Source organism: Meriones unguiculatus, chromosome 11 (assembly GCF_030254825.1).
Source record: "Meriones unguiculatus strain TT.TT164.6M chromosome 11, Bangor_MerUng_6.1, whole genome shotgun sequence".
In the NCBI taxonomy this organism is placed as follows: domain Eukaryota; kingdom Metazoa; phylum Chordata; class Mammalia; order Rodentia; family Muridae; genus Meriones; species Meriones unguiculatus.
This window is the reverse complement of record NC_083359.1, coordinates 41,512,200-41,540,007: the sequence shown is the minus strand read 5'-3', so window position 1 is coordinate 41,540,007 and position 27,808 is coordinate 41,512,200. Positions and strand designations below refer to the sequence as shown.

Sequence of the window (27,808 nt, the reverse complement as noted above, 5' to 3'; positions counted from 1 at the left end):
GTTTACTGAGTCATGTCCTTACCTACCTTTTCCGTCAGAGCAGAACACCTTGAGGGATAGTGACCTTCCTGCTGTGAACAGCTGCATTCAGCTGTTTCAGGATCCAGATGACCTGTCTTTGGGGTCCACTGACTCACAGGGATATGTAGAATAGAGAGCTTTGGGGTGAGAAGGAAGTGGTCTGGTAGAAGGAGGTCACGGGGGACCAGCCTGCAAGCGTACGCACCCCAGCCCCACTAGCTGTCTCTCGGCAGCGTGACCTGAGCCCCGGCGCTGCCTTCCTCCATGCTCGCTTGGTTCCCGCCGCCCCCTAACAGCTACCTCCTGTTGATGGAGTCTGTTTCGGTGGGTGCAGGGTGACATGCCAACTGTCTTGGTACTGTGCCCACTCCTGAGCACGCACTGTAGGGATGCTCAGTCCCAAAGAGGAGACCCGACATCACTTCCCCACTCTTCAGACTTCTGGGGGAGGTGACAAAACCAAAGAGGTGAGCCTGGGGCCGAGCCGCTTGCCGATTTGTCAGTGAGGCTGCTGGCTTTTCAAACTAGACAGGAAGGAAGGTTGAGGTGGAGCCCTGCACAGGAAGAGCTGAGCAGCGGGAGCTGCTCACGGTGGGGGGCTCCTGGGGACCGAAGGATGTGGCGGGTCTGTCACCCCTCGCCCGGGGATGATCGCTGCGGTAAACTCCCCTGATCCCTTCAGAGAAGCGCAGAGCCAGGCACCACACTCAGCTGGCCTGCTACTGACCAACCAAGGCATTCCACCACAGCCATGGCCTCCTGCTCGCTGGAGCGGAGCGGAGCCTAGGAGCATGCAGGCGGAGCACCCTAGAGCAGCAAGAGTGGCCGAAGGTAAGTAGAGTCCGGAGCGCATCAGCGCAGGTGACAAGGTTAGGAAGAGGGGACAGCTGGCAAGAGGAGCCAAGGCTATTAGGGCCTGAGCTATTCTAGGCATGAGACTCCCGGACTCGAACCCCTGGGTGCTGCTGAGGCTGGATGCCTGAGTGTGGAATAAATCCACGTGTGTCCTAGGCATTAGGACAGGGGCCTAGGGGAGAAAGCCCAGCTCTGCTCTCGTGATGGCCCGGGAGGAGCAGGGTGGTGGCAGCTTGCTACAGGTGGGGAACAGAGCTGCTGGAACCTGCTGCCCCCGGGCAGGTGACTGTCTGCTTGGCGTCCAGTTCTCACCTGTCAGTGGAGTCACAGCTTCAGCACCTGCCCAAAAGGTCAAGGGAAGTGGAACTCGTAGCTTCCAGCTGTCCGTAAGTCCATCCTCCCTCCCAGCCACACCCTGGGGTTAGGTTAAACTTTTCACTTTGAGACCGGGAGCCACGGGAGGCCGGCTAAGAGGTGCTGCTGCAGAACCAGCTGAGTGGTGGGTACGGGAGTGTTGGCTACGGTGTCCACCCTACGGACAGGCTTCTAGGCCCTGAGGCTCCTCCCAGTTCCGTCTCTAGGGGTTCACGTTCCTGACCCCAGGCTCACCTTAACCATCCCACAGAGGCCGTGGGCCCTCGTGCGGGGATTCCGGGTCAGCGCAGGTGGTGTATCCTCAGGGCGGGCCCTACCTCCTTCAGGACGCTCATCTCAGAAGCCAGGGCTTTGCCATGGTGCAAGGTTAGAACTTGGGAGGCAGAGGAGGGTGAGGAGTTGGTAATCTTGGAGAACCCAAGGTACTGTGTGTGGCCAGAGATATGAGCAGCCCAGGTGGCAGGCAGCCCAGTGAGCCTGCCCAGTTTCTAAGCCAAGGTCGGGGCAAGAGGGCCATGAGGAAGGGAATCAGAAGGCTCAGGCCAAGACTGCGGCCCTGGTGGGACAGAAGAGGCTCACCAGACATAATGCTCTGCCAGCACCCTTCCAAAACATGGTCGTCAGCCGGGCAGGGATGGCGCACTATAATCAGCTCTAGGGAGGCAGAGGCAGGCAAATCTCTGTGAGTTCGAGGCCAGCCTGGTTTAGAAAGTTCCAGAGTTCCATGGCTACACAGACAAACCCTGTCTTGAAAAACCAAAACGCGGTTGCCTCATCCTCTTGGTCAAAGCAGCAATAAGATCGTCTGGTGGCCAGCCAATTTCAGAAGGCAGTGGCCAGCGTGGTTCCTGCCTGACAACGCCCTGCCAGAAAGCATGACAGGCCCCCTCGCCCCCGGCCTGTGACGTGGACAGGCTGACACTTCATCAGTCCACCTACATGTGTATTTTTACAGTTGCCAACTTGAAGAGTCAGGCTGAGCTTACGCACAGGAAGGTGAGCTCAGCGGCTCCATGTGGATATTTATCACCACAGAACAATGCGTGGACAGTGGCAGAGGCAGAGGCCTCCTGTGCCCTCTCTCAGGCAGTGGCAACCCTGAGTGACTACTCGACATCAATCATTTCAGATTGGTTTGGCCTGATTTCAAGCTCCCTGGAAATGGTGTCCCAGAGTATATTCTTTTGTGACAAATTGTGAAGACGTCTGCATGACAGGCTAAGTTAGCAGTTGTGCCTTTTGTTTCCCAAATTTCCATGCTATGGTTAGTGGATATTTTAGTTGATTTTAGTACTCTGGCTACTCGTGAATAGAGCGGTCAAGGGCATTCTACCACCCGAGCCTCGGTTGAAACACTCACGATCCCAGATCTCGCCGTCCTTTCGTCGCCTCCAGCGATGCTCTGTGGTTTTTAGTGTAGAGGATGCAAATTTTCTCTAAGTTCATTGCCAGTGTTTGATGTGTATGGTATCTTTTTTGTTTTTTCAAGGCAGGGTTTCACTGTGCAGTCTTCCCTGTCCTTAGACCAGGCTGGCCTCAAGCTCACAGATCCGCCTCCGACTCACAGAGCGCTGGTAGAGGTGTGCACCACCACGGCCTGGCGATCTTTATGCTATCCTAGCATTTCAGTTCTGATTTGACTGTTGCTAGTATGGAGAACAGACTGTTAGTGAGCACTGACCCTGGGTCCAGAACATTGTGACACTGGTCTAATAATTTGTTTTTAGACCGTTTAGGATTTTCTGTGTATACACCGTAGCTGTGAGTGGGGAGCAGTTCTTCATCATTGTGACATTTCCTCCTGCATGTGTGTCCAATCTGTCATCTCACTTTTTAGCTTGATATTGATGTGCGCAAGTGTGTGTGTGTGTGTGTGTGTGTGTGTGTGTGTGTGTGTGTGTGCGCGCGCGCGCGCATGTATATCGTTGCTTGTGCGTGGAGATCAGAGGACAGTTCAGGAATCAGCGCTCTCCCTTGATCCAGGGACAGCACTCTGGCTGTCCCATTTGTGCAGCGGGCACTTTAAAAACCCCCAAAGCCATCTTGCCAGCTCCATCTTAATTTTTTTAAAAAAACCAAACCACAAAACAAAACATGTTGTGCCTGATGACTAGAAGTAAGGATTATACTCTATCTTTGGGTAATTTAAATATTTTAATGACTATGTATCACTTTTCATAATTCTGTAAAAAAATCTATTGAAGTGTAAGTAAAAGCAATATTAGTGAAACCTGAGCAATTGAAATTCATAAAATAAGAAATAATTTCCTTAGTTTCACTACCATATATTTCCAGCTTTTTCCTATGATGAGACAAAATGGTATCCTGTCATAACTGTATTGTGTTATTTTTCACTTTTTAGGTAACTTAATTTTTAAATTTATGTGCACATGTGGCCTGTATGTGTGCTTGCAGAGAGGGAAAGGAGTCCCTGCAGCTGGCGTTACAGTGGCTCTGAGCCACCTGATGGGGGTGTGGGAACTGGCCTTGCATCCTCCTAACCCCTGAGCTGTCTCTCCAGGCCCTGTATTCTGTAATTTGACTTTTTCGATATAAAAATGTGAATGTGTTGCAGACCTGGGCTGTAGCCCGTTGGTAGAACACTTGCCTACCGTGATCGAGACTCTGGCTTGACTCCCATCACCAAACGGGAAGGATGGCCATGTAACTTAACTACACTCAAGATTATGCATTTTATACAAACTACGCCTGAAATAAGGTGTTTCGAACCTTTGTGACATTAAAAGGCAAAAAGTATCCTGGGAAGCCTGGCCCGGTGGCACACACCTGTGACCCAGCACTTGTAGAGACAGGCCAGCTCAGCTTGTCCTGCATAGTGAGCTCTACGACATCCAGGGTCACATGGTAGGACCCTGTCTCAAGATGAAGAGCTCACTGTGTGCCAACTCCAGCTTGACACCTTCTTGGCCTGACTTGGCTTTATGACCTCACTGTACCTCAGTGCAGAACTGAACCATTTTTATTCTTATCGGTCTCTTGATGGATAGAAATTTACTTTTTTGCCCCTTCAACGTCTTCCTGTTGCGAACAGTTTCTGAGCATTCTTGGAGCTGCATCAATACTGGAGCCTCACCACGATTCCCCTTCCTGCCGTTGTCCAGAGTCATGGAGACCTTCTGGCTGTAGTACCACAAAACTAGGCCCTCACATGCTCCAGCAGCTCATGGAGGGGTAGACGTTAGGGTGGGCCAACTCAAGGCCCTGGGCCTAGGCCTGGGCGGTAGCTGAGTGGGACAGCCTGGGTCTCTGCTGGGCTTCCCTCCTGCAGGTGAGGGCCGTGGCTAGCTCTTCCATGCAGCTCCAGGGAGGGGTAGGACCAGATCTCCTGTACATGCTGACTGTTGAGGGGTGAGACTAGCTTTCCCATGGCTGATGCAGGGCAGGCCTTAAGTGGGCACACACATGGGGAACATACATTCTGGGAAAATACTCCTAACACATAAAATAAATAGATACATCTTAAAAAGATTCCTAATACTGCCACATTCTCACTGGGGCCATGTTATGTTTTCATACTTGCCAATTAGATGAAGACTAATAGCTCAATGTTTTTTTTTTTTCTTTTTAAACATTTTTTTATTCACTTTACATCCTTGTAGCCCCTCCCTTCTCCCTCGCAGTCCTATTCACCCTCCCTCTCTCCCTCTCCCTCCTCCTCAATGTTTTTCTTTCTTGATTCATAGACTGCTTCTTTTCAACACCTTAGCCACATAGTTCTACTATTTATTTGTTTAGGGTTTCTCTGTGTAGCCCCGGCTGTCCTGGACCTCATTTTGTAGATCGGGCTAGCCTTGAAATCAGAGACCTACCTGCTCTGCCTTCTGAATGCTGGGACTAAAGGTGTGCACCACCACTGCTAGGCTATTCACTTATTTTTAAATGTGTATTTGAGGCTGGAGAGGCGGCTCAGGAGCTGAGTATGACCTGTCTTCGGAGGATCTCAGCACCCACGTGGCAGTTCAGAGCCATGAAACTCCAGTCCCAGGGGATCGGAAATCCTCCTCGTCTCCACGCACATCAGGCTCACACACGGTGCACAGACACGCATGCAAAACGCCACACACACAAATAAATACAAATTTAAAACACGTTGTTTTTCTCTGTCTGTGTGTGTGCCTTAGAGGCCAGCTGGCATTGCAGGCAGTTGTGGGCTGCCTCGTGTGGATACTGATGGCTGAACTCCGGCCTCCGGAAGGCCTTGTTCTTAGCCACCGAGCCACCCTCTCACCCTCCTTCCCTTTGTCCGTCTACCTGCTTCCTCTGTCTATAATGCTCTTCCCTTCATTGTCTACTCCTTCTAATTTGTGTCACCTGTGTATTTGTGTGTTCGTGTGTTAGGTGTGTATGCAAGTGCGCATGCCTGTATCCGCATATATAAAGAACACAGGCAGACACTGTGTGTCCTCCTGAACAATTTCTACGTTTTTTTAATGTTTGACACCAAACCTGTTTGGCCACATTGGATGGCGTGAGCTCAGGGCTCTGCCCGTCTCTGCCCCAGCACTGGGCACACAGGCATACCTCACTCCGCCCAGCTTTCACATAGGTGCAGCAAGCCCTCCCCCACCAAGCCAGCTCCCCAGTCCCATCGCCCTTCTGCGTCTGCCATCTGTGAGGGTCAGAGAAGCCTCTGCGGTAAGCCATCCATCCCTCTGTCCAGCACAGAGACAGCCGGCTCCTGTCATCCTGTTATGGATCGCATGCATGTCACTCGTCGCTTTGTTCCTCCTTCACAGTCACTGTACCCGGCTTTCCCCATCGCGGGACAAGGACTTTGCCAATTGCTCACGTTCACATTCCCTGTTCTACACACGTAAGATACCCTCCATAAATATTTCCGGTAACACACATCTGTAGTTTCAACACTTGGGAGAAGGAGACGGGAGGACCCCATGAGTTACAGGCCAGCCTGGGCTACAAGGGAAGCACCAGGCCAGCCAGGGCCACACTAATGACCATCTCATAAACAAGCAAGCAAGTGTTCAGATTAGAGGCAGGGAGGTGGCTCGGGGGGCAAGAATACATGTTGGACAAGCTTGAGGACCTGGGTTCAAGTCCTCGGTATACATGTAACTAGCTGGACATGGCTGTGTGCGTTGATAATCCCAGCACTGTGGGGCACAGGCCAGGAGGGTCTCTGGGGCTTTCTGCTGCCAGCGTAGGTCCAGTTCAGTGAGAGTGCTTGTGTCAATGGAATAATGTAGAATGTGATACGGCAAGACACCTGACATCCATCTTTGGCCTCTCCATGAGTGTGTACTATCACACAGACCTGTGAGCATATGCCATACCATCACACACACACACACACACACACACACACGCACACACCCCACATTTCAAATTTTGCTGGTTGAATAAATGGATGAATAAAAACTATTTTCTAGTTAACAGACATTCCTCCATTATATATGTATATTTCCCAGACTCCCCTCAAGTTTGTATTCCTCCTGTTCCTGCCTCCAAAGTGCCAGGATTAAAGCCATCCACCATGCCCAGTGACCAAGTTTTTAAACCAAATGTATACCTGCGACAGAGGCAGCAGCACAGCTGAGGGACCAATGAGGCCTTGGTTTCCATCCCAGCTCAGCAGCCATGCCTCCCAGCCACGTGTTCTTAGGAGAGCGTCTCACCTCGGTGTTCTGTAAAATAAGAGGCGAAGGCAAAGAGGGTCTTATTCCAGGCGATGTAGTATGCTTTGGGAAACATGACAAACACTAGCTGAGTGGTGAGAGGAACAGGGAGCCGTCCCCAGGAGGACAAGAAAACTACCTAGAAGCCTACCCAAATATCATACCCAATAGTTCTCTGCGGAGCCGCTCCCGGCACACAGTACAGGGCTGCCTGCCAGCATTGCTCCAGGGAAAAGTCAACTGGCTGCCGATCCAGTGAGACTGTCAACGTGAGTGATAATTCAGAAATGAGAAGATGAAAGTACGGGGTTGGAAAGATGGCTCAGCAGTCAAGGACACATAAAAGGGTGCATACTATTCTTGTAGAGGACCAATGCTTTAGGCCCAAACCACCTATAATGCCAGCCCCAGCAGATCTGACACCCTCTTCTGGCCTCTGTGGGCACACACAGGCATGTGCACAAACCCGCACGGACAGGACTATATGCACACATAAACAAAATAGAAGTCTTATATTTATTTATTTTGTTTTTCGAGGCAGCATTTCTCTGTGTAGCTTTGGCTGTCCTAGACTCCCTCTGTAGGCCAGGCTGGCCTCACAGCGAGCCACTTGTCTCTGCCTCCCTGAGTGCTGGGATTATAGGCGTGAACCAATGCGCCTGGCTTATACATCTTATTTTAAAAGATGAAACTATTCCTATTAAAATTCTGAAAGCTTGAAAAAAAAACTAACGGAAAAGTGAAGTCAAGAAAAATACTTAATTTGTTGAAATATGATAAAACACAAAAATTAATCTTTATACTAACAATATTCAGAATGACAACAACACTATTTTATAAGTACTTAGACTCAGGTAGGAAACTGTTACTTTCCAAGTTCTGAATTGGAAAAAAAGATAAGGTTTTACTAGCGAATCTATAAAAGGATCTAAGTGTGAGCACAAATCCAAATCCAAACAGCCAGGCATGGTGGCACACATCTTTAATCCCAGCACTTGGGAGGCAGAGGCAAATGGACTGCTCTGAGGCCAGCCTGGTCTACAGAGTGATCCAGGACAGACAGGGCTACACAGAGAAACCCTATTTCGAAAAGAAAAAAAAAAAAAAAAAAAGGAAGAAAGAAAAAGAAAAGAACAAACCAAAACACATACTGCAGCATTGGCCGTAATCCCACTTGATTTTCCCCTTGGTTGAACATTAAAATCAGTAAACAGTAAAATCCAGCAGGATTTTGCAGGAGTGTGGAAAGAGTGGTCTAGCTGATTAGACTTAAGCCTTAAACATGTTGCATTGATTGACTCGTCAGCATGGCTATGAATGGAATGATTGCTTTTTTCCTGCTGTGTTTAGCATCTTCTGTATGAAAATATTCAATATTCGTGCTCAGTTAAATTGACCCCAATCCCCAGCCCATGTTCAAAACCAGGTGTCTGTCGACAAACACCACCCCTTCTGGGGTGGTCACACTGAGACCCAGAGAACCCGGGGAGGCCAGCACTGGGCAGATTCTTGGCAGTGACAACTCCTGGGTCATCTTAAACAGGGCTGTGGCTGACCCCCTCCCCCACTGTGTTTTCTCTTCTAGAACTATAAAGAGTGGGTGTCTGGTCTCTGCCTCCAAGTCCCTAGGGGGCTGTGGTAGCGCCTGTCCCTGATGAGGAAGAACACACATGGGATGGGACTGGCTGCAGGACAGCATCAAGCAAGCAGCCGGCTTTGGCAAAAGAGCGTGGGCAGGTGGGGCGCGGCACGGCTTTGCGTCTTGCTATCTCTGTATCACTGTCCTCAGCATCAAATGGCGCTTCCTACAGGCCCAGGGCCCCAAGCTTCCAGGAAGGCTAAGAGCAGTAGCTATGCTGCTGCTCCAAGAGCTATCTGCCTTCCCTTCCCCTTCCTCCTCCTCCTTCCAGTTTCTGTTTTGTTTGTTTTTTTTCCCCTCCTAGAATTTCTCTGTATAGTCCTGGCTGTCATGTTCTCTTTGTAGACCAGACTGGCCTCGAACTCAAGAGATCCACTTGCTTCTGCCTCCCAGGTACTGGGATTAAAGGTGTGTGCCGCCACCACCTGGCTTCTGTTTCCTTTTTGAAAAATTAAAATACTACTTTTTAGAGCACTTTTAGGCTTACAGAAGAATGATGATTAGGGACAGAGTTCCCATGTGCTTCTGCCTGTCTATCGGACTCCACTGTCCACACCCTGGTGCTGCCTTTGCTACAGTGGGAGCCTCGGTTCATAGCTTACCTGGCACAATACGATCACCACAAAGCCCAGTTGACACTAGGGCCCACATGCAGAGTGCAGTGACACCACGGTTACAGTGTCACACAGAGCAGGGTCCCTGGCTCGGAGACCCTGGCCCTGGCCCCCACCGACCTCCCCGCTCTTTCCATCTCCATTCTCTGCCTTTCCCAGAATGTTAACTAGATGGATTTACGCACCATTTCCTTCCCAGATTTGCTACTTCATTCCTCCCTCATTTTGGTTTCCTTGCTCATAATAGCATCACCATTGCCAGGTCACAACTGAAGAAACCAGGATGTAGAGAGGTGACACCGCCTGCCCAGAGTCTCCCAGCTAGTAAGTGGTGGACCCAGAGTCCAAGTGCAGAGCTCCAAGTCCCATTCACTTGGCCCCTGCACCTTTATGATTATCCCGGGCCAGGAAGCAACACAGGTCCACCAGGCTGCAGTCTTGGCTCTGTCTTCACAGCTCCTGGCTGCAACCACAGGCTCCATGAGGAAGCAAGAAGTATGGCCGGACAGGGAGACATCCCTGGCCTACAGTGCTGGCTCCCCAGCTGAGCAGGTGAAAGCCCTCGTGGATCTACTTGCTGAGAAGGATGGTCAGCTGCTGCAGGCTGCTAACAAGATGCCAGACTCCCCACTGGGGTCCCAGAGCAATGGTGAGTCTTCCATGGAGGGTGGGGACAGGGGAGGGAGCTAAGCCCTCTCACCTTGCCTGGGACCTCACCTGTTTTGTCCTGTGTCCTGCAGACTCTAGGATACGGAGGCACTGTGAGGCCCTGCTGAGCAGGGTGGGAAACGACCCAGACCCGGGCAGGCCCTCGCATCAGCTGGCCAGCCTCGTGCTCGTAGAGGGCCTGACGGATCTGCAACTAAGGGAGCATGACTTTACTCAGGTGGAGGCTACACGTGGGGTCTGGCCTGCCGCCAGGGCCATCACCCTGGACAGGCTCTTCCTGCCTCTGTCCCGGGTGTCCATCCCACCTCGCATCTCTATCACCATCGGAGTGGCTGGTGTGGGCAAGACTACTCTGGTTAGGCATTTCGTTCGTTGCTGGGCCAGAGGACAAGTGGGCAAGGACTTCTCATTGGTTCTACCCTTGACCTTTCGGGATCTTAATACCTATGAGAAGCTGTCTGCAGACAAACTCATCCACTCCATCTTCCCAAACACCGGGCAAGTCCCAGAGAAAGTCCTCCTGATCCTGGACGGCTTGGATGAGTGCAAGACGCCCCTGGAATTCTCCAATACTGTGGCCTGCACAGACCCAAAGAAGGAGATCCAGGTGGACCACCTGATCACGAACATCATCAGGGGAAACCTCTTCCCGGAGATTTCTGTCTGGATCACCTCCCGTCCTGGTGCTGCCGGTCAGATCCCTGGAGGCCTGGTGGACCGGATGACTGAGATTCGGGGCCTCACTGAGGAGGAGGTCAAAGTGTGCCTGGAGCAGATATTCCCTGAGGACCGGAGCCTCCTGGGTCAGGTAGTGAGTCAAGTGCAGGCCAACAGGGCTCTGTATCTGATGTGCACCATCCCAGCCTTCTGTAGGATCACAGGGCTGGCCCTGGGTCACCTCTACCGCACCAGGCTGGCAGTCCAAGACACAGAGCTGCCACTGCCTCAGACCCTGTGCGAACTCTACTCATGGTACTTTAGGATGGCCCTTGGAGGGGAGGTGAACCACCAGCCGAAGGTAAGTCCTAGGATTGAGCAGGCGGCCCAGGGGGCTCGCAAGATGGTAGGGACATTGGGCCGCCTGGCCTTCCATGGGCTGGTCAAGAAGAAATATGTGTTTTATGAGCAAGACATGAAGGCATTTGGCGTGGACCTGGCTTTGTTGCAGAGCTCTCTGTGCAGCTGCCTCCTGCACCGGGAGGAGACTCTGGCCTCCTGCGTAGCTTACTCCTTCACTCACCTATCTCTGCAAGAGTTCGTGGCAGCCACGTACTACCACAGTGCATCCAAGAGGGCCATCTTTGACCTCTTTACTGAGAGCGGCGTGTCCTGGCCCCGGCTGGGCTTCCTCGCTCATTTCAGATGTGCCGCCCAGCGGGCCACACAAGCCAAGGACGGGAGGCTGGACGTGTTTCTGCGCTTCCTCTCAGGCCTCTTGTCCCCAGGGGTCAACACTCTCCTGGCTGGCTCTCTGCTGGCAAAAGGCGAGCACCAGAGCTACCGGGCCCAGGTGGCCGAGGTCCTCCACAGCCTCCTCCATCCCGACACCGCAGTTTGCGCACGCGCCGTCAATGTCCTGCACTGCCTGCATGAGCTGCGGCACACGGCGCTGGCCGGCAGCGTGGAGGAGGCCATGCAGAGCGGGGCCCTGGCTGGGATGACCAGCCCCGCGCACCGCACCGCTCTGGCCTACCTCCTGCAGAAGTCCGATGTCTGCTCCCCAGAGGCCAGCTTAGGCCTGTGCCTCAGCCAGAGCGTCCTCCAGAGCCTGCTGCCCCAGCTGCTCTACTGTCAGAGCCTCAGGTGAGTGTGGGCTTCATCCCAGGGGTAGGGGCAAAGGAGAAAGACTCAAAAGGGTTTCTTGCTTCGTCACGCCCCTTTCCCTGTAGTCTGCTGAGACTGCTCCAGCAAAGTTTCACAGCTAGGCCCTAAACCATCATGGCAACTGATTTAGTTCAGAAAGCTGGAAGTCGGAGGTCAAGGCATGGCGCTACTCCCTCTGAAACCACGGCAAGAGGGCCCTTTCTGCCTCTGGAACACCTGGGGGCCAGCCATGCTGGAGGCTTCTTAGCCTCCTCGGTCTCGTGACCACGGCTCCTGTGACTGTCCTCACATGGCCTTACTTTCCCTATAAGGACGCCATCATAATGACTATAGGTCCACCTGTGTTGGGGTGATGTCTCTTAGCTATTACATCTGCAGTGAGCTTACGCCCACATAAAGCTGCATTCTGAAGACAGCAAGGCTACACTTGCAACATGGAAATACAATCCAACAGATGAGGCCCTCTGAGACCAGACGTTGTGACTCACACCTGTAATCCCAACAGTAAAGAGTACTGAGTTCCAGGACAGCCTGGGCTACACAGCAAGGTTTTTTAGACATATATATGTATATTCGTATGTATACATGTAGGTATGCACATTACACACACACAGACTGTCTAGGCCAGTCTGTTTCCAGAAGCCACTCTCAGTCGTACTCTGAACCTAGCAAGCAAAGCAAGAAAAGACGAAGGACAAGGGTCAGTCAGCACCTCAGAGTGGCTTTGACATCCTCAGAAGCAAAGCTAGCCAACAGTGCTCCACACAGGCTATGCGGAGCCGTGTGACAATGTGCTGTAAGAGGCCCCCCAAGGGGAAGCACACGGCTCACGGGAACCTCCTCAGGCCCCTCCCACGGGGAAGCGTGAGCGTTGGGAGTGCGCTTCTGCGCTCAGACCGCACTGGGGATGAGAGGTGGGAGGCCCCGCCCGCCCACGGGCTGCAGGGCTGCTCACTGTCCTGCTCGCCCCTGCAAGGCTGGACAACAACCAGTTCCAGGACCCTGTGATGGAGCTGCTGGGCAGCGTGCTGAGTGGAAAGGACTGCCGCATCCAAAGCATCAGGTAACACACAGCCCGGCGCACCTCCCTGTGGCGCGGGGGGGCAGATCTTGTCTCCCTCCACTCAGCTAACCAGTAGCACCCCACGAGTGTGAGGCTCAGAATGCAGTCTGCTTTTTTTCTGTCCCTCCTAGAAGGTGCCCAAGGACCAGGCACCTGGTCTGTAAGAAAAGGGAAATGACTGGGTAAGGGGCAGACTCTGTCAGGGGCTCGCTGTGCTGGCCTGGCTCGGCCTTTACCTTCTTTGTGCTCCTCTCAATATCTACTTCCTTATAATATTGTGAGCACAGGATTGCATTTTTAGCTAAAAATTTAAAAGTTTGATTTTCAAATTAAATAATTAAAAAAGATTTATTTATCTTATGTATGTGTGCCCTATCTGCAAATACACCTGCAGGCCAGAAGATGGCATCTGATCACATTGTAGATGGTTGTGAGCCACCATGTGGGTGCTGGGAATTGAACTCAGGACCTCTGGAAGAGCAGACAGTGCCCTTAACCGCTGAGTCATTCCTCCAGCCCAATTTAAATTAATTTTAAGGTAAAAATTTAAAAACATTTTTTGATTTATGTGTATGGATGTTTTGTCTGCATGTAGATAAGTGCCATGGCTTGCTTTTTGTGTCCACAGACAGTGTCAGAAGACAGTGTCAGGTCCCCTGGAATGGGAGTTAAGGATAGTTGTGACCATGTCGGTACTGGGAATTGAACCCAGGTCCTCTGCAAGAACAAATGCTCTTAACAGCTGAGCCTTCTCTGAAGCCTCAAAATCTTTCTCCTTTTCTCCTACCTTCATTCCTTCCTCCTTCCTTTCTTCCTTCCTCCCTCCCTCCCTCCCTCCCTCCCTCCCTCCCTCTCTCCCTTTCTCTTTCTTGACACAAGGTCTCTCGCAGTCCCGATTTGCCTCAAACTCGCTCTCTAGGTGAGCTGCTGCTGCACCTTGCTCCCTCTGAGTGCTGGGTTACAGTGACATGTCAGTCTGCCCAGTCTGTTCCAGGCTGCGATGGAACCCAGGGGGTCAGGCACACTGGGCAAGCTTTACCTACGTGAGCCACATCCTCAGCACCTGGCTGAGATCAGCTTGCCTGTGCTTCCCAAATGCTGGGGATTAAAGGTGTGCACCACTACACCCAGCTCAAATTTATTTTTAAGCAACAGAACTCATTTGAAAACTGATAAATAAGCTGGGTGTGGGAGGCAGGGGCAGGCAGATCTTTGTGGGTTTGAGGCCAGCCTGGCCTACAAAGCGAGTCCAGGACAGCCAAGGCTACACAGAGAAATCCTGTCTTGGGGGTGGGGTGGGGGAAGAAAAGTGATGAATAAAATGGACAAAGGGGGAACTGGTGATGTTGAAATGCGTGGTCCACTTCTCTTGGTCTTCCTGCTGGCCTCTGGTACTAGGATCCCAAACTGCCCTTGGAATACACTTGATTCGAACGTTGCAGGGATTCTAATGGACAACTCTATCTATGCTGCCTACAAAACTAAAGACTTAGTAATTGCCATACTTCTGCCCTGAGCAGATCCACCAGGACCTGCTTCCACCAGGACCCGTTGGAACCACCCTTCCCAGGCACAGAAAGACGAACCTGTTTTAAACCTAAGTTAATTTTGTGATAATTCTTCCATTTTCTGTTTTGTACTAGAGAAAGGCTAGAGTCCATGGTATGCTCAAACTAGTTTGTATTAGTTTATGAAAACTGTTTTGTACTAGTCTGTGAACACTAGTTTGTACTGGTTTCTGAGTGCTATGGATTTTCCAGGAATTTACCATATTTGTGCTAGTGTTGTGTGTGTGCATATGTGTGTGCTTGGGTGAGTGTGCGTTACACCACAGCACATATGTGGAGGTCAGAGGACAACTTGTAAGAGTCAGTTCTCTCCTTTTATTATTTGGTTTCTGGGGATCAAATTTAGGTTGTCAGGCTTGGTAGCAAGTACTCTGAACTGTCTTGCTGGCTCCATATGAAAGACCTATTGTTCAATCTCTTGCTGCACATTTGTAAAGAGCTCCTGTAGGAGAGGCTGGACAAATTTCCCTGGACCATTTGTCAGAGTGAAGGCCATCTGGCCCGCTTTGGCTCTACCTTCCGGGGGTCTTTCTATTCCTGGATTGCTGCTCCATAGTCACCTTGTCTCTGCTTATATCCACGTGAGTGATGCTGGGAAAGCAAGGGTTAATCATGAGCCTACTATCAAAGAGAAGCCACTGAGAGTCACAAACTTGAAATAACCTCCCTCTCGTCTTTTTGTTTGTTTTGTTTTGCTTTTGTTTGTTTGTTTGCTGACAGCCTCGCTGAGAACCAGATTGGTAACAAAGGGGCCAGAGCTCTGGCCAGATCCCTCCTGGTCAACAGAAGTCTTATCATACTAGAGTAAGTAGGACACTACAAGGCCCTAAGGGAGAGGATTTTAAGCCATCTCCCTGTCCATGAAGTGCCTTGAGTTTTCTCTATCATTCCCCTACTCCTGAACTCACCCACTGGAAGCCGTGGCAGTGCTCTGCCACCCTGCAGACTGCTTGTCCTTCTTGGCTGGAAGGACAGCGACAAAGCCAAGTCATGACTGCTTTTGCCTCTCGGACTTCATTTCACAAAACGCTTGATTCTTGACTCTGACCTGGAAGCATCTTTATCATCTCCACAGTTAGCTCACTAGAGAATCACATCTATTCCCTTTCCCTCATCACGTGGGCTACTTTGGGGGAACTCCTTTGTGTACACACACACACACACACACACACACACACACACACACACACACACGTAAGCACGAGCTCTGACATGGTTCCATTCCATCAAACATGAAATCCTTAAGCCCAATTCATTTCTTTTAAGGGTTATAAATGTAAAATGTTGGTGGCACTTTGCTCCCTCTTCCCACCCCAGCACTTTCCTGTCTCTTCACCAGCCTCCGGAGTAATGCCATTGGACCACAGGGGGCTAAGGCTCTAGCAGATGCTCTGAAGATAAACCGAACTCTAACCTCTCTAAGGTAAGAGGCCAGCTCCTGCTCCAGGGGAGAGCCCAGAAAACAAAGCCCTGGCCCCGGGAGATACTGTGGAGTGGGAGAGGTGGCAGAACGCTTCAGGTTCTAGATTCTCCCAACTCTGTGTGCTTCTGTAAGCCCCCAAGGTTTCTCAGGGCATTGACAAACCTGCCTTCCAGAAGATGGCATTGTGTGGGTTTGGTTTGCTGTGTCCCTTTTAGGAGTCTGTGGCTGTATCCATCTAGTTGAGGGTGTACTATTGTTCTTTTTTCTTTTGGTTTTCTCCTCCTGCAGTATGAGGTCAGGCCACTGCTGGGCATCTCTTATATTCTAGTAGTGACACATTCCTTCTTACCTCTGTAGCCTCCAGAGCAACGTGATCAAGGATGATGGTGTCAGGTGCATGGCGGAGGCCCTGGTCTCCAACCAGACTCTCTCCATGCTACAGTGAGTAGACATAACTCTCATTGCATCCCCTCTCTTTTCCGGGGCTTCTGCTTGTTTCTGACAGAGAGAGCGGGAGACAACCCTAAGGCTTTCTGACCCACGTCCAGTCCCTGAAAAACACGATGTCACCTGCTTTCCCAGAGACTAGGTATGAGGAATTACTGAAAATAAAAACTCCTGCCAATCCATAAAATCACTTTTATTGAATAAGCAACTAATCTGACTGTAAAGCAACATCACGACAACCTGCCAGTTAGGCTGCAGAGAGAGGGCTCCCTGCTTCCTGCAGCCCAGCAGAGGCAACCCCTTCCATGCACATTCCCGAGGTCAATGACAAGTTTAGCCCAGCAGAGGCAACCCCTTCCATGCACATTCCCGAGGTCAATGACAGGTTGTCTTGCAGTGAGAGGGGCTGGCAGCACTTTGCAGCAGCTTATCCTAAGCTCAGCAGACGCTTCTTAACTGCTCCAACCTTTATGATGATCAGTCCGTGACAACATGGAGCCAGGTGCCAGCCTAATGCCCACAGTGGCAGGGAGATAAGGACATTATCCTCTCTGATATTTATTGGAAAAGAAGGCCCCAAGACCCTTATAAAGACCCCAGGAAGCCAGGCACGGTGGTGCACACCTTTAATCTCAGTAGAAGCAGGCAGACCTCTGTGAGTTCAAGGCCAGCCTGGGCTACAAAGAGAGACTCTATCACAAAACAAAACAAAACAAAGAGCCAAGAAACATACACCTGGGCTGTGAAGCCAGAGGAAGCTGACTGAGCGGGTAAGGAAATAGCATATCTCAACAGGACAGAGTAAGGATTTATAACCTATAGTCTCCTCAAAAAATAATCTAGAAAAGGGAGATGTATTTTTCCTTTAAAAAAGATGTGTGGACATGTACAGTGTATATCATTTTATCATCTTTTTTATTGTCTATGCGTGTTTACATGCATGCACACACCATGGCATAAGTATGGAGGTTAGAGGACAACTTGCAGGAACTGGTTTTCTCTTTCCCCTTTGTGGGTCTTAGAGATTGAGCTCAGGTCTCTAGGATTGATGGCAAGCACCTTTACCTGCTAAGCCATTTCACAGGCTCCTGTCTCTTTCCTTTGTTTGGCGGGTGTTTCAGCGTCACCCAGGAGAGGCCCTTCCCCTTCTGTCCTTCTATACCTCTCCCCAGGAAAGCTTCTCAAGGTGGGAGCAGAGGCTGATGGTGCCCCTGCTCCCGGCTGTACTTTCCCAACCAGGCCCACTGTGAGACCCTTTCCACTGATGTGTAAGTGGAGACCATACACTATTTGTCCTTGACCTTTCACCCAAAACCCAGACTGGCTTTGGTCTGGGAGTGACTGTGGATGGCTTTGCTAATGGACTCTTCTCATCTCTCACAGGCTACAGAAGAACCTAATTGGGTCTGTAGGAGCCCAGCAGATGGCAGATGCCCTGAAACAGAATAGGAGTCTGAAGGAACTCATGTGAGAAAAGGCCGAAGGGCCAAATTAGTATTCTCAGTGTCAAGCACAAGGCTGGCCCACCCCGCATACTTGTGAGCAGGAGAATCAATGATGACTAGATGGACGGATGAAGGGATGAATGTACCGGTGGATGGTTGGATGGAGGAGTGGCTGGATGGGTAGGAAGGTGGATGGATGAGAAGATAGACTGATGGCTAACTGGATGGAAAGAGGAGTATATGAGAGATTCAGATGCACTGATAGGTGGGTGAATATAGTTTAGTTGGCTTAGCATACAAAGTACTGGACAAGGAAAGCTGAAACCTGGTTTCCCAGAACTGGGTGAGCCCCCAACTTCACAGGCGTGCTCATATCACTCCTTCCCTGCTCTCAGAAGGAGACACTATCTCTTGCCCATCTTCACATAAGTTTCCACAAATACGTATCTCTAAGGGCTGACCCTTAGTTCTTTTCCAAAGAGTGGAGCTAGGGCTCCTCTGCAGCGACTAGATGCATACAGCCCAAATAAACTGCACAACACCCTTGAGACAGAGGTGGTCTCCCCTGAGCTCTGACCCCCAGGCGCAGCTCACCACCATTTGTCTCTTGTAGGTTTTCCAGTAACACCATTGGGGATAGAGGTGCCACGGCCTTGGCTGAGGCCCTGAAGGTGAACCAGGGTCTGGAGAGTTTGGAGTGAGTTTGCCTGAGAACCCTCCATTTCCATGAGCCTCCTAAGGCTGTACTGTTTCTGCCCCTCCTCCCCACTTCTGTTATAGCCCACCTCCCAGCTCCTCTTCTCCGCAGTTTTTAGAATGACAAGGTCCACGTATGTGCCTTGTGTTGAGTGGGATGAGTGTCTGGAGAAAAGCCTTGGCAGGTGGGGTGGGGCGGTTCTAACCTTGGGGCTTATGCTAAATCTCCCCAGCTTTACCAGGCAGGAGGAGAAAGTGGAGTGATGGAGAGGAAAGAGGGATGAGAGCACTTCCCAGGTTCCCAACTCCTCAATGAGCCCAGTGGGTCTGGCTGGGTCAGACAGCTCCCTCGCGGGACAGCCACATCACAGTACCCCGTCCTTTGTCTGCAGCCTACAGAGCAATGCCATCAGCAACACAGGGGTAGCAGAGCTGATGCAGGCCCTCTGCACTAACCAGACACTCTCCCGGCTCAAGTAAGTCCTGGCCCCAGCCCCCACAGCCAGGTTGTTGCCCCTTTGACCAGTGGGAACATGGCCTCTGGGACTCGGACAGAAAGCTGCTGGGGAGAAATCTGTGGTTGGCACAGGCTTGGTTCTAGAACATGGCACCCTGTCCCTTTCTTCCTTTGTCAGTTGTGGCCCCAGTGGGCTGCTCCCTTAAGTGCAAGTCCTGAGGAGCTACTTGCTCCTCAGACCTCAGATCCCGTCCTTTTCCTCCTGTGCGTTCTTAGGCTGTTGGTAGCCCGATTATAGCCCGGGCTGGCTGGAACAGATTCCTTCACATTTTGGCCCAGAAGGCCACGGGCCTGTCTGTGGTTTCTGGGGGTTTGCTCTGTCAGAAGCCTCACTTGCCTGACTGGATGTTCAGACTCTCATCTCTCCCCAGCCTACGAGAAAACTCCATCAGCCCAGAGGGAGCCCAGGCCCTCGCTCAAGCTCTCCGCATGAACAGTGCTCTGAAGTACTTGGAGTACGTGGTAGGGTCTGGAGGGATGGAGTCAAGGGAGATGTGCTTCTCCACCTACTCAGACACCAGGGTTGGTAGACACCATTATGATGGGTTAGACCCTTGGCACCATTCACAAATTACAAGGTTGGACAAAGACTTGATTTGGAAAGGGCCAGCAAGGAGACCTGGTATCTACTGGCAACCCTGACACTGAGAACTCTCCAGCGTTATCCCTGGAGATGGATAAGCACACGGGAGAGGACTCTAAAGAGTTGGCATGGGCCATGCCCATGGGTAGTAAGCCCCACTATGGTGCTAGGTGTCCTGGGTGCATGGCCTTGAACCACACTGAGCTGAACATGGGGTACTCTCAAGTCTGCTTGGCACACCAGAGTTCTCCACAAGCACGAGCCACACAAACCTAACATCAGTGCTGCCAGTGTCTTTTGGGAGGATGGGGAATGGCTGGGATCCCCTAGTGACCAGGACAGGGGGTCACGGTGCCTCTTACTTACTTGCTCATTCTCCCCTGTTGCCAGCCTCACAGCTAATCTCCTCCATGACCCAGGTGGCCAGGCCGTTGCAGCAGCAGTGGGAGAGAACCACTCCCTCACACATCTCCAGTGAGTCTCCTGGGCCCGTGCCTCCCCCACCTCCACCCTCCTCAGCTGCAGGGCCCTCACAAAGTGGGTGTGGTGGATGGAACCTGCCTTTGGGAAGCCACGGAGGCCTCCCCAGGCTGCCTGCTTCCAGCTGGTACGCCTACCCTGGGTTCAGGTCCCCAGAATGACCTAGAATGAGGCCAGTGTCATGGCTGTGGCTTGGGGTGACCTATGCTTTATGGAGAAGTGTTGGAGCCTGTCCCCATGACTACATGTGACTTGAGCTGGTCCCCCCCGGGGACTGAGCCTGAAGGGAACTTCAGGAACCCCTCTGCCATATCGTACACAGACTTAGGCAGCACCAGAGCCTCCTGGGTTCCTCAGGGTCTCTCGAGCTCTGTTCTTGGGCTGTGTGGTCATGTGTCTGTGTCTTTCCAGCCTGCAGTGGAACTTCATCCAGGCTGGCGCAGCCAGGGCCCTGGGACAAGCACTGCAGCTGAACAGGACCTTGACAACCTTAGAGTAAGTGTAGCTTATGGGATGAGAAGGGGTTTCCAGACACGGGGCTGTCTGACAGCAAATAGCTTCCTCTACCATAAGACCACGACTTGTTTCAATCCTCATCTATTATGGTGTGTGTGTGTGTGTGTGTGTGTGTGTGATAGTTTTACTAATATAATCCACACACCATAAAAACCAGTTGTACGGCCATCACAACAATCAACTTGGGCACATTTCCCTAGTCCCCAGAGATCCTGTGTGTGTTGCAGCTGATTCAGAAAACAGCAACCTCTCCATTCTGGACATTTCGCCTGTGGACTTCAATGATTGATATCTTGTATACACAGGGGTTAAAGCTAAGGCTTTGAGAATCTTAAGTACATGCTCTATGATGGTGCTATAACCCCAGCAGCAAAACATTTTTTCCAGGGTGAGCTATTTTGTTGCTTGTCAGTACTTTGTTCTAAGTGTGTGTGTGTGTGTGTGTGTGTGTGTGTGTGTGTGTGAGAGAGAGAGAGAGAGAGAGAGAGAGAGAGAGAGAGAAACTGATAGACAGATACAGAGTGACCTGGGAGGTGACAGTTCACCTTTAATCCTATCACTTAGGAGGCAGGGGTGGATCTGAGTTAGAGGCCAGCCTGGTCTACAGAATGAGTTCCAGGACAGCCAAGGCTACATGGAGAAACCCTGCTTCAAAACAAAACAAGTGCATGTATGTGTATATGTGTGTGTGTGTGTGCCTTTGTCATGACACATGTGTGGAGGTCAAAGGACAACTTTCAGGAGCCACTTCTCTCCTTCCACTCTGGGTTCCAAGCTTCAAACCCAGGTCATTGGGAATGATGGCGAGCACCTGTGCCTGCTGAGTTGTCTTACCAGCCCCACCGTTTTCTTTTCCAATCTTCGTATGTATGTGTATACATGTGAATGTATGTTAGTATGTGTGAGTGTGGGCATACACGTAGCAGGATGTGCATGTGGAATGGTCAACCTTAGGCGTTGGGCCTTGCTACCACCCTGAGTCAGTCTTCTTCCCCTTGCTGTCCATGCCAAGCAATCTGGCCGTAAGCTTCTGGGGTTTCTCATTGCTTCTGCTCGCCCTGAAGGAGAGCCGGGGTTACAACAAGCGCTGCTGCCTCCAGCTTTATGTGGGCTCTGGGTATCTCAATCCAGGGCCTTCTGCTTGCAGGGCAGGCACTGTACCCACTGAGCCACCTCCCCAGCCTAAAGCTTCACGCTTGTGTCACAGTACAGTTTCTCTCTCTTCCATACACCGCTTCTCTAGTTGGTACTTCCTATCCTTCCCTGCTGTTTCACTTCTAGACACTGGTGCCCCTCGGGGTTCTGCCGCATCCCTTAATGAGCTTTTCTGGGAGCCCTCTTCCTGTCCTAGGATTCCAAGGACCCCGCTCCCAATAACCCCTGCTCACTTCCTAGGCTGGTGTGAATGAACATAGCACCCATGAGCTCACATATTTGAGTAGTTGGCGGCCAGCTGATGGGATTGTCTGGGAAGGATTAGGAGGTGTGACCATGCTGGAGGAGGCGTGTCACTGGGGGTGGGCTTTGAGGTTTCAAAAGCCCAAGTTACTCCCAGTTAGTTCTCCCTGCCTTCTGCCTGTGGATCTAGATGTAGATCTAGATCAGCTACTGCTCCAGCACCATGTCTGTCTGCTGCCTGTTGCCATGCTCCCCACCATGACGCTCCTGGACTCTAATCTTCTGAAACTGAAAGCCCCAAATAAACTATTTCTTCTCTAAGATACCTTGGTCATGGTGTCTTATCACAGCAACAGAAAAGTGACTAAGACACGAACCCAGACGTGTCTCTTCAACTCCAGCGCATGAATCCACGCCCATGTTGCCTTGTGCCCTTACTGTCTTACACGTATTGCAAGTTGCTGCATTCTCTTGCACATAAGCCTGCTTCTTAGTTCTCCATCTGACCCTGGGAACCGACCAGCCGTGCATGCTAGAGGCGCCACCTGTGCCCCTCCCTCCACTCCCAGCTCCTTTCCAGTCCTGCTGACCCTCTCTTCCACTGTCCCTCCCACAGTAATGTCAACTGCCACCATCTAGGTCATATTACCACTTACCTGCCACACTGGGTGACGTCCATCCCCATCTAGGCCACTCCCTCAAACTGCTGGCCAAAACATCCATCTATCTTCGATATGGGTGAGATCCATAAATGACTGCACCTGCAGAGTGAAATGTAACCCCAAAGCCTGGATTCCAAGGTCCCCAAAGGTCTGCCTCCCTCATACTACCAAGCCTTAGCCCTTGCCATTCCATGGGCTCAGCAGTCTCCCAGGGGTCTTCAGATGTACCAGCCTTGTTTGTTTCTCATTCCCTGATTTTGGCGTGGTTTATTTCTTCTGGGTGCCACACTGGGGTAGAGACCGCCAGTTTCTCCTCAAGCTTAGACCTAGCCTAGCAATTTGCTCATTAAATAGTGCCATCCTAGCTGGGCTCTGAAAAGGCTTTAACAAGTTACTTGTCTATTACTAAAACACTGTGACCAAAACCCACTTGAGAAGGGAAGGGTTTGTTTCACCTTTCAGCTTGTAAGTCCACCACTGAGGGAAGCCAGCACAGGGACTGAAGAGATAGGATGTGGAGCAGAGACCACTGAGGAGTGCTGGTTACTGGCTGATTCCTCCTGGCTTGCTCAGCTTATTTTCTAATGTACCCCAGGGCTACCTACCCGCGGTTAGCACCACCCCCAATGTGACGGCCCCTCCCACACTAATAATTAATACATAAAATGGCCACAGGCCTGCCTACAGGCCATTCTTACAGAGGCATTTTCTCAATTGATGTTCACCTATCTCAGAGGCCTCTAGCATGTGTTAACTTGACAAAAATCTAGCCAGCACAGGGCAGAAGTGTGCATGCTGCTCTGCCCCACCCCTCACCCCTGGGACACAGATGTCCGCTAGAGGAAAGGAAGCAAGCTGCTTCCTTACAATGGCAATGTCCACTTGTCCTAAGTTCATTTACTGTCCCAGGCTTACCCTTTTCCTCCAATTGGAAGTAGGAAAAAGATTCAGAAATCCTAGGCTGCAAGAATGGTGCAGACCCCAGCACTCGGGGAGGCAGAGGCAAGAGGATATCTGTGAGTTTAAGGCTAGCCTGGTCTACAAAAAGAGCCTAGGAGTCCAGGACAGCCAGGGATACACAGAAAAACCCTATCTCAAAAAAAGTAAAAAGAAACTCAGGGAGGCAGAGGCAGGCAGATCTCTGTGAGTTTGAGGCTAGCCTGGTCTACAAAGTGAAGCCAGGGACAGCCAGGGCTCTGTGTAACAGATAAATCCTGTCTCAAAAAAAAAAAAAAAAAAAAAAAAGGTACAGGGCAGTGGTGGCACATACCTTTAATCCCAGCACCCAGGAGGCAGTTTGAGGCCAGCCTGGTCTACACAGGACAGCCAGGGCTATAGAGAGAAACCTTGTCTCAACCACAACAACAACAAACACTGAAAGAATTGTACAGAGATGAGGACATCAGGTTAATCTTCTCATTGGTTTTAAAAAGCATAGCCTTTGGTCTTAAGCCTTGGTGACAGTAATTTCTGTGTCCCCTTTCTTACCTGTCTTTGACAGTTTATTCAGATTCACAAATATCCTAGATTCCTCTGTATATTAATTATGAGGCCAAGGGCACAATGGCTGCCCAACAGGGACAATCATTTAAAGTGACTTGGGTTAGGTCTGAGTGTGTAAAGGACCCAAACTTCATAGGCCTTGGCCAGAGTGTTGGCTTGTGCTCCTTTTGTACCAATGGGTCACACTGTGTTCAGCTTACAGGAGAATGCCATAGGGGATGAGGGAGCTTCTGCAATGGCCGGTGCCCTGAAGGTGAACACAACCCTCATTGCTCTCTAGTAAGTCCCCTGGGTGTGGGAGCCAAGTAGAGTACCCCCTTCACCACCATCTCATGCCATTAGCATCTTTGTTTATAATCTAGGAGAGCTGCTTGGCTTTTCTGTTATTAGTGACTGGGTAGTCAGCATCGAGGAAGGCCTAAAGGTACAAACAGCATTCACCCCAAGCCCTTCTGGAAGACTACCCTACTTCCTGTCCAGTGTCTAGATCATGTTCTTAGGTGTAGTTAGATGGAAGATGTGGTGTTCTTGGAAGAATCACGGGAAAACAATTCTTAATATTTCTCAACTTTTAGCCCCGTGATACTGATTATGGGGGGAAGCCTGGCCCAGGGCAGGGAGAGGCTAGGAGCACAGGAAGCCCACTTACCCACACTGATTGCACTCCCTCTTATAGTCTACAGGTGGCCGCCATAAGCACCCAAGGGGCCCAGGCACTTGGGGAGGCCCTGGCTGTGAACAGAACCTTGGAGATTCTTGAGTGAGTATTGCAGTCTCTGTTAACACACTTTTGCTGAAAAACAAACAAACAAATATGCTACATATTCAAAAATAATAAACATGAAGATAAATATCTACACACAGACACAAATTTTCATGATCATTTCTGGTTGTATGCCCATCTTCCCTGTTCCCACTTTATGGCTTTCCCTGAAGTCACTATGGCACTAAGCTCTGGGTTGGGCCTGCACCAAACAAACAGGTACAAAGACTCTAGTGAGTAGTGTATCTCCCCCACCCCCTTAAGCAACCAGTAGCCAACTCCTGGGGAGGGGTGGTGTGGGCTCAAGCTCTGCCAGGCTGTCAGCATGCCCATGTCCCTCCTGCTCTCCAGGATCCCCGTAATCACAGTGTGCTGCATACCCCTGGATGGAGTTCTCTCATCTCTGCCTAGGTTTTCCTTCTCTGGGGTAGAAGGAAAGAACAGGCTTTCCTAAGAGCTTAGGAAGGAACCACCCCAAACCCCTGTGATTGGTAATGTCCAGACAAGCCACACCCATGTGCAGGAGCATCAGGATCGCCTCAGTCTAAACCTGCACTTAGGCTTCTTGCTTGCCCTGACAGCTTACGAGGAAATGACATTGGGGTAGCTGGAGCCAAGGCCTTGGCAAATGCTCTGAAGTTAAATTCCAGTCTCCGAAGACTCAAGTAAGTGATAATGTGACCCACATGTAAGCCAAAGCAGCCAACTTCTGCTGGTGCTTTTGGGATGAAAAACTCAATTTCCTTTAGCTGCTTTCTTCTGGGTGTTAAATGACAGTTCTATTACTGTCCACACCCACTGAAGTTAGTTTTGTTCATTCTCCTTAAGCCATTTACTTAACATCCACATTTATGGTTTTGGGTAGAGCACCTAGCTATAGTTTAGGGGTCAAATACCAGTTGCTATGTACCTGTGGACAATCAACCTCCGAACTGTTCATCCCAGGCACATCTCAACAAGGCAATGTTGCCTCCTTATGTCTTTTCTGTCCTGGTGACTCACCACGGTGACTCCATCTCTTCTCTCGCTAGTCTGCAAGAGAACTCCCTGGGGATGGATGGGGCCATCTACATTGCCACTGCACTGTCTGAGAACCAGGGTCTGCATCATATTAAGTGAGTACACACAGCAGCGTCCGCCGTTTCCAGATACTTTTGCTGAGCCCCAGAACTGCTCCCAGATCAGGTTCTGCCTTAGTCCAATTCTGGGAGCCAGGTTGATATAAAGACACTGTATCAACTCCATGGGGAAACTAGGTCTGAGAAGGAAGATGGCAGAGTGGTATGTGTAGGAGGGAGCCCAGCAGGGTAAAGGCTCAGTAGGGTCCTGAATTCATTCTAACAATCGCCCTACTACGGACAACTTTGGATGCTGAGTTCGGCCCTAACTCTAGTGTTCTAGTCTCCAGGGAAATCCCATTGGGGAATCTGGTGCCCGGATGATCTCAGAGGCTATCAAGACAAATGCTCCCACACGCACTGTGGAAATGTAAGCAGGGCAAGTTCCTGGTGGGCCATGCAGCGACTCAAGCAGAAGCTTTTGATCAGAGAATCCTCTGATCTCTGCACATCTTCCTGGAATCTGAAATGCTGCTGAGTCATCTCTCAAGCTGTCTCCTGACTTCCAACAGGGGTCACAGGCTCCTTTCCTGCCCAGGGTCAGTCGGAGGGAAGATGGAAGCTCTGTTACAGAATAGAGGGGGGAAGGGGCTGCCACCAACGGGCCCTCAGGGGAAACAAGCTGGGAGCTTCACAAAGTAGGAAGTGGCTTATTCACACCCTCGGGTCTTCATATGCCCCAACTTAAAAAACAAGACAACACCGAACCAACAAAAACTGTGTTTCCGCCCTGTGCATGCACATGGTTGGGTCAGTCTTCTGCAGTCTCCAAGCCCACTAGGCATGGTAGCTTGGCAGAGGTGATGGTTTTGGGGTGTGACCCTTAGATACAGATGAAAAAACGAGAACCCTGTAAAGATAAGTGAAAGGTTAATTCTAGGATGCTGAGTCAGACTTCAAGGCCTGCTATGTTTGGAGTCCAGCGCACTGTTACCCATTCTGAATTAAGCGCCAATACCTCGATGCCATTATTCTGTACTTAAGCTTTCAAAGCTCAGAGTGTGTGTAGCCTCCCGGTGGGATAACAAGTGTGCTTCCAGGTGGCAAAGTCTCTCCATTGTCAGACTGAAACTGGAAAACCTAAGTGAGCCTCACAGGCCTCAACTTAGCTACTAAGATAAACACTTATAAAGACCACAGAGAGTCCAGGTGTGGTGCTGCACACGTTTAATCTCAGCAATTGGGAGGCAGAGGCAGAGGGACCTCTGAGTTTGAGGCCAGCAAGTCTGGATCAGGAGTGAATTCCAGGCCAGCCAGAACTACATTGTTACATCCTGTCTTAAACTAAAAAAAGGGCTATCCAGAAGCTAGACATGGTGGCACACACTTGTAATTCTGGTACTTGTGAGGCTGCAAAAGGAGGATCAGGAGTTTGAGGCCAGCTTAAACTACATAGTGAGGTTCTCAAAACAAAAATATAAAAATTCAATAGTCAGATGAGTGCTCATGGCAGCTGATAGAGGTGCTGCTCTGTTTGCAGGAAAAGAGGTACCTTAGCAAGTAGCATGCAAATGCAGCCTTAACAAAAGTGATTAGACTTGAGCCAGGAAGAACCTATAATCCCAGCACTTGGTGGAGGCAGGAGTATCAGGACATTGAGGCTGTCTTTGGATACATAGTGAATTCAAGACCAGTTTGTGCTCCATGAAATCCTGTCTCAAGAAGACAAAAGGAAAAAGAAATTACATTTAGCCTCACAGCCATGGGACAAACGGACATCATGCATGAGTGCAGACGTTGCACTGATGGCGCATGTCTGCCGACAGTGTTTACCTGAGCCTGCCTGTAGAGGTATGACTACACAGCTCCAAATGGAAGGACTTTCTACAGAGCTGGCCTGCCTGCAGAAATGTGAGAACAATCGGGGGATTGTCCTAAATTAAACGTGGAAAAGACCTAACAATGAAATGCAAGATCCTTGATTGGCTCCCAGGCTGGAGCGAAAATAAAATCTTCAAGGAATTTTACTTGGAAA

The 27,808-nt window shown here is 50.6% G+C and overlaps 1 protein-coding gene across 2 annotated transcripts; it reads left to right on the top strand.

The window, feature by feature from the left end:
* Window positions 1–619: 619 nt before the first annotated feature.
* Nlrc3 (NLR family CARD domain containing 3) lies at window positions 620–27,808 on the top strand. 2 transcript variants are annotated; one of them, XM_060364074.1, is made up of 19 exons: window positions 620–852; window positions 8,491–8,642; window positions 9,421–9,807; window positions 9,899–11,630; window positions 12,628–12,714; window positions 15,003–15,086; window positions 15,622–15,705; window positions 16,063–16,146; window positions 17,536–17,619; window positions 18,211–18,294; window positions 18,686–18,769; window positions 19,182–19,265; window positions 19,784–19,867; window positions 20,285–20,368; window positions 24,148–24,231; window positions 24,629–24,712; window positions 25,297–25,380; window positions 25,747–25,830; window positions 26,117–27,808. In XM_060364074.1, the coding sequence occupies exons 3-19, from the start codon at window positions 9,549–9,551 to the stop codon at window positions 26,205–26,207; spliced, it is 3,261 nt and encodes a 1,086-aa protein (XP_060220057.1). In that variant the 5' UTR covers window positions 620–852; window positions 8,491–8,642; window positions 9,421–9,548; the 3' UTR covers window positions 26,208–27,808. The 2 variants fall into 2 exon arrangements, with proteins under 2 accessions (XP_060220057.1, XP_021488092.2); XM_021632417.2 differs by lacking the exons at window positions 620–852; window positions 8,491–8,642 and having other exon boundaries at window positions 9,144–9,807.

Coding starts and splice junctions, on each gene's coding strand:
- Nlrc3 (XM_060364074.1), top strand. CDS start 9,549: ATGATTATCCCGGGCCAGGAAGCAACACAGGTCCACCAGGCTGCAGTC. Junction 19,868..20,284: donor CACTCCCTCACACATCTCCA/GTGAGTCTCCTG, acceptor GTGTCTTTCCAG/CCTGCAGTGGAACTTCATCC. Junction 24,232..24,628: donor ACAACCCTCATTGCTCTCTA/GTAAGTCCCCTG, acceptor TCCCTCTTATAG/TCTACAGGTGGCCGCCATAA.